Below are 10189 nucleotides of genomic sequence, written 5' to 3'. Positions count from 1 at the left end.
ACACTTTTATTAGGTACGAAACAAAATACGAACATGAAACGTTGACGATGGGAGCAAAGATTGTAAGTCGGGGTTGGGGTTGAGAAAACGCACTTTCGGCTGGGTGTGGACATATCCACGAACGTCCTCCGTCCGTCTACGGAAAGGTCAGAGGAGCAAACCTCATTACCTCAAAGCCCACGAAGGAAGGAAAAGACTATTCATAAGTCAACCCTCATATTACCTGCAGCAATGCTGATTGGTCTGTGACCGTTTGAAGATCACAGTCGTGGCTCACGAATGGCAAAAGAGCTAAAGTCAATCAAGATATGTCATTTACCGAGGAATAAAACAGAAAAAAGGCAAAAAAAAAATAGTCGGTTCAAGTGATTTGACGTTTTTTTTAAATAAAATATCGAGTTCGAGTATTGTGAATAAATAAAATTCACGTTGAGACGGTTTAATCCTCTTAGTTGATCAACTCGACTTGAATTGAATTGGCTCGTGAACTTTCTAGGTATATAAAAGAAAAAAAAAAAGGAGATGGGAAATGGAATAGAAATAGTCAAGTTGAATTTTTTTCCCCTTAAAAATAGAGAGACGGCTGACGCCAAGAAAATACTACCAAACAAACAAGACAACCCCCAACTAAAGAAACACTTCACATTGGATCGTTCAATCTTTCGCCTTTTTCAATATGCGCCCTTCTTATGACTCCAAGGCTCGATTCGACTGTGCAGTAAGTACAGGCTATTCTCCTTCCAAGAATGCAGCGGAAATGTTTCTCGATGGAAATTGATCATAATATATTTCATATATATGAAATGTTCGATTTATAATAATTTTAATATACTTTCTGCGACTTTTAATGTTCAATTTATTCATCCTATTTGAAAATTATCTAATTACATGTAGGCCGATCAATTTATTGTACACGCTATGATGAATCCGTCAAGTTAATTTGCATTAAATACGTACAGCAATATTCAAGGGGTACACAATTATGAGCCAAACATGTGAATTATGGTCAGGCTAGTATGTTAATTAAACAGGAATTCTAACGGGAGGGAGGTTAAGTTAAGGAGAGTTGAATGCCTTAATTGAATGAAATTAATAATGCGAGGATCGTATTGCAAATGCTTAAATTGTTTTAGATAATAAAATAAGAGAGAGGGAGGGAGAGAGAGAGAGAGAGAGAGAGTCAGTCCATTTCTCCCTCTACCTCGTTACTCTCTTCCTCTTTCCCTCCTCCCCAATCTCTCTCTCTCTCTCTCTCTCTCTCTCTGCTTTACTTGCAGAGGTATCTTGGTTGAGAATCATCATCGATAGAGATCACGCGATCTTCTCCTTGATCCTTACATTCTCCTTTCTGGGTCTTTGACTGGTAAGGCTCCCGAACTGCCCTATACCCACTTCACGATTCTCCTCAAGCTGTCCGCTTTTCTTGAGCTGGAGGGTTAGGGTTTTTGCCCGCTCAAGCATAACCCGATTGCCGGATTCGGATGTATTTAGTTGATCAACTACTCTTATTTCGAGTTTCTTTACGGTGGTCGAGGTGGTTTCAGCTTGATTCCTTGAAAAGTTAATCGTGTTGTCCTTTCGGGTGGATCTGTTTCTGTTGTGGGTTATGTTTGTTAAGCTAAGTCATAGGCTCATTTGGTATCAAAATCTCATTTTCGCGACGGCTGGTCTAATTGAAGACGGTCAACGTGGGTGATTCCTGTTTGTTGATGGTTTTGTTGAAAAGCGTAAAGGAATTTGCTGGAGTAGTTGGAAGCAGTTGAACAGTGATCACAACTTATCAATTTTCTGTATCATCTTTTCTGGAAGTACATGAACTCCGGGCATTGTTGCATGGTTTTTTACGAATTGCTGTTTTGTCTTTGATGTTGTTGGGGGCAATTAGGGGAGTAGGAACCATAAGTCGCCAGAGAGTCATGGCTAATACTGCGGCAGCCTGTGCGGAGAGGGCCATGAGCGAGAAGTTGACTGGTCCTGACTGGGCTTTAAATATTGAAGTCTGCGATATCATTAACACTGATCCGAGGTACACTCAGTTTCTTTCACCAAGGTTTTTATTTTATGGCTGTTCGCTGATATTAGAACTCAAATGGGACAATGAGCTGAGAGCAGTCTCTCCTTCCACTCTATGATGTCAAGTGTGTCTCTTTCTAGTTGTGCCATTGAGGGATATCTGTACTTTCTAATATCGCACGATCATTGCATGGCTTAATGACATTTTACCTCTATATGGGATCACTTGTAGATGATTTTAGATCCAACAATCCCTTGGAAATTCTGTTGATCACAGTATGAGTTAACAGTTTCCAGGGCATAGTGATGTTGACATGCTCGTCTGGAACGTCATAAAGCAAGTGCATTTTTATTCTGCATCAATTTGTCCATTGAGAAAATACTTCAACCTAAAAAAAAAAATGAATCTCAATATTGAGGCCTTGAATTATATTTTATATGTTTAAATTTAGTTCTGGAGGTACTGCTAATTACTTGAAGCTTTGTCGTGCTTCTGTCCTTATATCTCTATGTTTATATCTTAACATTTGTTGTCTTGGATATACATTGATTACCTCTAGTTGGCTCTGCAATTTTCACAGGCAAGCAAAGGATGCTCTGAAGATACTCAAAAAGCGCCTCACCAGTAAAAATGCTAAGATCCAGCTTCTTGCCCTTTTTGTCAGTCTCTCTTTGTCTTCCTGTCTGTTGATGTTTATTCTTTTTAACTTCCATATCTGACAAGAGTGTCTGGATGTAATTACAATGTAGTTACTGGAGACGCTAAGCAAAAATTGTGGCGAGAATGTCTTTCAGCAGATAGTCGAACGCAATATATTGCATGAAATGGTCAAAATTGTGAAGAAGAAGGTGCCTTGATAAGGACTTTATCCTCCTCTTCTTGATGTTAATTCTGGTTCAAAAGCACTATTCTGACCACCATTTTTCCCCTTTAACTTTTAAATTTGCAGCCTGAGCTAAATGTCAGGGAGAAGATATTGATCCTGATAGACACATGGCAAGAAGCCTTGGGGGGACCTGATGGTAGATTTCCCCAGTACTTCAGTGCATATAACGAATTAACGGTGATCGCTCTTTCCTTTATATTTTGCACAAAGAGACTAGTTTCTCTCCGTCCCTAGTTCTCATCCATTTCAGAATCCATTATATTTTTCTAGCATTGCTATTTAATACTGAGAATTGCATCTTCTCCTGATTATATAGGACTCATGGCATCTCTATAGTAAGATTTATTGTGCTAACTTTGCAATTTGCGTTCGGATAGTTATTGCTTATTACAGTTTTCTCAGTTTTATTGACATTCAGTTTTTGAGGAGGCTTGATCACGTGATATGGTTGTTTTAATTAGGCTGCTGGGGTTGAGTTTCCGCCGCGTGAAGAGAACAGTGTGCCAATTTTCACTCCCCCACAGACCCAGCCAGTAACTACAGTTCAACATCCTTCGGTGTCAGCATTTGAAGATGATGTTGCTATTCAGGCCTCTCTCCAGCCTGATGCTTCGGGTCTTAGGTACCTTTTCTTACAGAACATCAGCCTCTAATGCTACCAGTTCAAAACGAATTTCGACTAGAAACAGTAAAGGCAGGCATGACAAGGTTTAATTCAACAGTGGAAATTATTAAATTAGATCCACTTTGAATCAAGACATGTTTTGCTTTATGTTCAGCTTGCCAGAGATAAAGAATGCTGAGGGTCTGGCAGATGTTCTGATGGAGATGCTTGGGGCGTTGGATTCAAGAAAACCTGAGGTAATGGCTTCCCACTTTTGTTTCTAGTATGATGTAAATGTTTATTTCATCCATGAGCCAAGACTACGTATGTATCTTGAAAAACCAATCAAGTTGCTGTCCAATTTGCATGTATTTTATTCTCTTATCTTTGATTACTCTACCAATTCCGATTGTTATGGCAGGCTCTGAAGGACGAAATTATTGTAGACCTTGTTGATCAGTGCCGTTCTTACCAGAAGCGTGTCATGCTTCTTGTGAACAATACTGTGTAAGATTATTTACAAAAACTGTCCCTAAGGTTTCTTCATTTAGAAACGACTGCAGATTCTTACTGAAATTGCATTTTCCTTTGCCAGAGATGAGGAGCTTCTCTGTCAGGGGCTGGCACTGAATGACAGTTTACAGAGAGTACTTAATCGCCATGATGAGATTGCCCGAGGAGCTCCTAACACTGGTGTTGGAGCCAGGACTGAGACTTCGAGCATGCCAATGCCATTTGTGAATGTTAGCCATGAAGATGATGAGTCTGAAGAAGAATTCTCACAGCTATCTCACAGGTAAACTTCTCTTATCCTTCCCCTTCTTTCCTGAGTTAAACAGATCTTCTGTCGTCGTGGGCTTGGTGTTGCCCCGTGCAGTTAAGGGTCGGGACTGAGATTCTTGAGGATCCTATGCACAATTTGGAATTATATAATAAGTTAGGTGACCTCCTCATTTTTTCAGGTCATCATCAAGAGACAATGGGATGAGCCGGAAGCCATCAAATTCCAAGGCCGAACGACATTGGGACGAAGAGCCAATCCTGCCTCCTCCTCCCCCACCGAATTTTTCTCCCCTGTCGAAGAGGACCACCTCTTCTGATTCGGGTGTGGTTGACTATCTCAGCGGTGACCTCTACAGATCCACCGAATCCCCTCACTCAAGCTCTGCCCCATTCTCAGTCCCCAACCACTCGAACCCAACCTCCGCATCTCCTCCATTGACCTCGATGATGAAGCCCTCTTCGTCCCCACAGCCCATCTTATCGGGCCAGCCTGTTTATGATGAGCCTCGACCGGCTGCTTCCTCTTGGGAGCCCTCAACTGGTGCCCAGGCTATTCCGCCCCCTCCTTCACGGCACAACCAGAGGCAGCAGTACTTCGAAAAGCAACATCAGGGAAGCTCCCATTCGAGCAGTGGCTCAGGCTCCTCCTACGATAGCCTAGTGAACCAGGCCCAGGGCCTCAGCCTCAACTCCTCTGCTCAGACCAAGCCCACAAAACAGGAGGACGCCCTCTTCAAGGATCTCTTGGATTTCGCCAAGGCCAAGTCATCATCGCCGTCTTCCTCCTCATCTAAGCCCAATCGGTCCTTCTGATTGGTTCTCGTGCATCGTCTGGTCAGGGTTTTGGCTGTTGATATTACGATCCCGTCCGAGTTTTATATGGTGTGTTGAAATTTGAATAAATTTTTAGAGGGATATCTGGACGCGAGTCTGTCTATATGATTAGAGGGTTGTTGTGGAGATTCTTTCCCCGCTCATGTTTGACTATTTTATCGTGTATAAAATATTAACATTTTTCCTTATTATTGTTATTAGATGTCCAATATTGGTGGTCATAACTAATAAGAGCAAATTTTGTTCACCTCCTCTAGCTGTTGCAAGCCTTTTCCTCTAGCAAATTTTGTTCACCTCCTCTACGCCTGAGTTTGGGAAATACTGACTTTTCGTGAACCATATTAGGTTTAACACGATAATCTGAACATTGTACAGAGGATGCGGTAAGGTCGCCATTATTGCTATTCATTCATCATTTTACTTATTAAAAAAAAAAGAAAAAAGAAAAGAGAGCAAATTTCAGTCCCTGTTTTGACCTCTTGGGCCAAATTTTCAAAAAGGGCCCGACTGGGCCTTCGGAAATGATATTTAATCAGAGATATGTATAATTAGATATTGACCCACTAACCAATATGAAATCATGTTTGGCGAGACCGTAAACTGACTTCAGTCTATACAACTTCCGCTCAGGTTCAGTTTGGCCTGGATTTGGTTTGATGATGACCACAAGATTATATTAGGAACTTCCACGCACATGCATGTGTATATATATATATATATACACATAATTAAAATGACGACACTTATGTTTTAACAGTCAATTGTTGCGCCTTCATTATTATTCAACTACTTCGAATTATGTCAGTGGCCATAAAAAAGAAAAAGAACCTGGAATATCGAAAGAGTAATTTCATTTTTTTTAAGGAGATTCATGGTTCTAGAAACAAAAAGCATGTCACTCAATCGAATAATTACGTATATATATGATTATGATTATCTATAATGGATTTCAGGAGCGCGTGCACATATATATACATGCGGACATTGATCACCCCATGCACGACTAGGTACCGGGTAAATTTCTTTTGGGGGTATTTTCACCAGCTTTGGTAATTAAATATAACCGAGAAACTTATACATACATACATACATACGTACGTACGTACGTACAGCATAGATAACTCTGCTATGATAGGCAAAGGCTTATATATACGTGTAAATACACATTATATATGTGCTCTATGCATGGAGATTGATCTGCTGTAAAGAGATAATGATACATATAATCGCATGCTCCCACATTTGGGCTATAATTATTTTATTAACATATTTATGACATGCATGGACCGATAAAAGTATTGGTTGAGTGGTAAACAACTCACCCCGTAAGAAAGAGAACACAAGTTCGAACCTTAAGAAGCGCACTTGTTGAGAGGGAGAATAACCTTTAATGTTCGATCTCCCGACTGAATTAGTCATGACCTATTGAGCTTTTAGATATCCGAGTACATACTGAAAAAAAGGGACATGCATTTTATGACACATTCTTTTACGTATATATTAATCCATAAGTAAGACCTTGGCCAGACATATGATACCACGGCAGAGTGTAGTGATTCTAACTCGTGACGCAACTATGATACTTCGACACAGACCATTTGCATTTCATGCGTAACGAAAATATGAATATTAATTATTAATTATCAATTATTTTTAGATGGAGTATTAGGTTTGCATGCAAGAAGAGCAGCTGAGGATGTGAAAAGTTGGCGAAGAGTGTGTTTATATAGAAGAGCAAATATTCTGCGCTTCACTCCTCCTCTTACAGGCGGGATCCTCGTCTTGCACTTATGATCATTCATCGCACGCCTTATTGCTGCAGTCCTTTGATGAGACGACGAGCCTGAGTCTTCTTCTGATGTCCGGACCTCTCCAGCTATCATCATCTCAACGACGTTCCAGCACCAGTAATTAATCGAGATGGAAACTTTGTGCTCCCGTTGGCGAGTTTGGTAAGAGAACATGGCGAAAGAATCGTGTCTCTGCGTGTGTGAGAGGGAGGGGGGAAGATTTGAAAGGTTAACTTAAATGCCAAGCTGAAGAAATAATAGGGGATCGTTCCAAAGAGAGGAGGGGATGGGAAGAGGAACCTTCGTGTCAGCTTCATGCATGCAGTTTCCCTCCCGAAAGTGGCCAAAGTCCTTTTGCCCAAACTCCCTTTAGTTTGCTTCCTTCACTTTGTACTTCCGTACATATATGTCTGTGTGTGTATTTGAATCTTTGAGCCGAAGGAGTGTAAAACACACCAAAATCATTTGGATCATATTTTAGAATACAGATGTTTAATTTTTTCCATGCACAATATTCGATATTTATCGGGATATCAGCAATCATATATATGTAGCTACATGGATTTTTTGTTTTTCAATATGGATTTTATCATATGGCAGCACGGTGGCGTAAGTTATGTGCAACTTAACTGTTGCGGGATTGGCAAGCTAGCTTGAAATTGATCTTTTGCAGTGTGCTTTGGCATGAAGTATTACTTGCATTCGACCATAATATAGACATTATCTTATATGATACAAGATATATTATAATTCAATGTACTTTTTATTTTTGTTTACACATGGTCTCCGGCCAGGTCGATGTACATTCATATATAAACGAAAAAAAAAACCCATATACATAAATTGTCAAAAATTTTCCACCGGCCATTCATAAAAACTCGAGCAAACACAGACACTACCTGGCTATCGATTTTCATGGCCAAATCGAAGAATGTGGGCAATCTTTTCCAGCATGGGTCTCACCTTGTGGAAGCAACTGGCCATGATGCTGCGCTTGATGCTTCCTCTAGCTGGTATTGCCATGGTGTGGCCTCGGCTTTAACTTTAAGCTAATCTTGAACTAAGGGAGCCAGCCAATTTATATAAGAATACAGATCAAATTAAGTAATCCAGAATAATACCCACACACGCACATATGTATATTCGCATGACATTCTCAATTCCCACACTGTGGTTCTTACCAAATATATAGAAGCAAGCAACAATAGAAAATTTGGTCGAAGGATCTCCGACCACTAATGGTCTTTTACTTGTGTAACCTACGATCAACAGATGTGGCTCCATTTATGTAAACTGCTCCGTTGCCTAGGTTACTAATTGAACGATCTGTCGGCGCATTTTTCATCTTGATCATAAAATTATTAGGAGCTTCCCGGCCCTTGGACTTTCTTTATAGTTAGCTCCCTTAATTAATTTTCCCTTACAGTCCCCAGTAAGGGCACATAAACCCTTCCCTTTGAATTAATAGAAAGGCCTTAGTACAGGTGAACAAAACCTTACAATCAACCTAAAATCAAGAGCTCATCGGTAGGATATTTGTTCGTTAATATTGCCTAAGGGCATACTTGTGACCCAAGAATGAATAAAAAACGATATCCTTCTTTCACCAAATCTTTGTAATGTATTTGGATACTCTACTGTTTAGAGTTGAATAGTATGCGGCAAAGGGGTCCATTAATTTGAAATGAAAGTCCTCACTCCTCATTCAATCAACTCATGACTTTCTTCTTCTTCTTCTTGTCTTTTTTTTTTTTTAAGTAAAGATTTTGATTTTTTTAGGCGTCCACCACCTGCAGGTATCCACAAAGTTTAATGGTAGCCACTAACACAGGTTTGAATCGGGTAACTTATTAAGAGAGAAAATAATTTCTTATTTTTATTCAGAAAACTCATCCTTAAAATTTTATTTAAAAAATAGAGATATCGAACCATTTAAATCAATTAACAGTAGTGAGAAGGTTTTTGAATTCAGGCCAAGCATTGAAGCATGTACATAGTCACGATTTTAGTTATAAGAAAGACTCATAGGCTTAGTACAATGTAATAAATCCCTAATAGCTAATAAAAGGGTACGCATAATCTCACTGGGTATCGAACATAAAATATTTTGATTGCCTGGCGAGAGCGTGCGTTATTGTGCTACGATCCTTTTTTGATATGTATACAGTCACATTGACAAAACGTTTTCTCATCCCAAGCGTTGAGTTCGGAAAAATTTCAGTCTCGATCACGTGCAGGCTACAAGATTCGAGCGACTTGCAAAAAGGAGAAGAACGGAAGGAAACCCCAATTTCCTTTTCCAATGCTTAAATAAGAGACTGCTCAGAAAGAGTAAAGAATTGAATCTAGGATTTTAGAAGTACATGGATGAGTATTTATAAAGATTGTTTGAGATATGTATTAGGATATTGTAGTTTGCTTGAGATATTTAATTGCACATAATATATAATGGAATATCCCATAGAAATATAATGTAGATATTTTATCAAAAATATTGAAGATATGTGAGAGATAATAATGAAGGGAATATTTCCTCTAGGATTGTTACTAATTTGGTGTATCGAGGTGGGCCCAGAATGATGAGTCGGGCCGGCAAGTCAGGCCAAGTTTCTGGTCCCTGACATAAGTTCCCACTCTCGTGAGCTTGAGAGGTCGCGGGAGTAGATCAAGATCGTGATATAAGCAATGTCCTTTAATGAGAAGTCTTCATCTACGCTATGAGTGAAGTCTTTACTTCGAGTAGGTCTTTCATCATGTTATGAGCAATGGCCTCATTATGGGAGGTCTTTCAACATCGCGTTATGAGCGATGCCCTCGTTATGAGAGGGTTTTTAAATATCGCGATATCAGTGATGACCTCGTTACGAGAGAGTTTTCCATCATTGGCTTAGTTCTGCAAAAGAAAACTCCACCGTTGGTTGTTGGGTATTGTCGCATCCACAAAGGAAGGCTCCATTCTTGGTTATCGATCGTTGTTGCTTCCACGAAGGAAGGCTTCGTCCTAGGTTATTGGACGTTTTTGCTTTCGCGATGGAAGACTCTACTCTTGGTTGTCAAGCGCTTTTGCTTCCGCGAGGGAAGGTTCTGCTCGTTGTTGTTGAGCGTTGTTGCTTCTGTGAAGGAAGAAGGCTCTGCTCTATATTGCCATCCGGAACGCGCTGCAGAGTGTTGTAGCCCCCCGACTCATTGTTCACGGCTTCGTCGCGATGACCGCTGCTATTGGTGCAAGAATTCTACAGCCTCCCAGGTTGAGGTTTGCTTCGCTTCTTGTTGAGATG

General features: G+C 40.1%; 1 protein-coding gene and 1 long non-coding RNA gene across 2 annotated transcripts; one reads left to right on the top strand and one right to left on the bottom strand.

Annotated features, from left to right (window-relative positions):
* The first annotated feature begins 1181 nt into the window (after nucleotides 1-1181).
* Nucleotides 1182-5370, top strand: LOC116204978 (TOM1-like protein 4). Its single transcript, XM_031537382.1, has 10 exons — nucleotides 1182-1363; nucleotides 1886-2026; nucleotides 2595-2673; nucleotides 2764-2862; nucleotides 2964-3077; nucleotides 3362-3522; nucleotides 3680-3761; nucleotides 3926-4011; nucleotides 4100-4300; nucleotides 4467-5370. The coding sequence occupies exons 2-10, from the start codon at nucleotides 1917-1919 to the stop codon at nucleotides 5098-5100; spliced, it is 1566 nt and encodes a 521-aa protein (XP_031393242.1). The 5' UTR covers nucleotides 1182-1363; nucleotides 1886-1916; the 3' UTR covers nucleotides 5101-5370.
* A 968-nt stretch (nucleotides 5371-6338) lies between these two features.
* Nucleotides 6339-7153, bottom strand: LOC116204979. Its single transcript, XR_004156427.1, has 2 exons — nucleotides 6888-7153; nucleotides 6339-6573 (listed from the first exon to the last, which is right to left on the bottom strand). It is a non-coding gene; the product is annotated as an uncharacterized LOC116204979 (long non-coding RNA).
* Nucleotides 7154-10189: the final 3036 nt, after the last annotated feature.

The sequence above is a fragment of the Punica granatum genome, chromosome 4 (assembly GCF_007655135.1).
Source record: "Punica granatum isolate Tunisia-2019 chromosome 4, ASM765513v2, whole genome shotgun sequence".
NCBI lineage: Eukaryota > Viridiplantae > Streptophyta > Magnoliopsida > Myrtales > Lythraceae > Punica > Punica granatum.
Note: the sequence above shows the minus strand (reverse complement) of the source record. Positions and strands in the feature narration are given on the sequence as shown.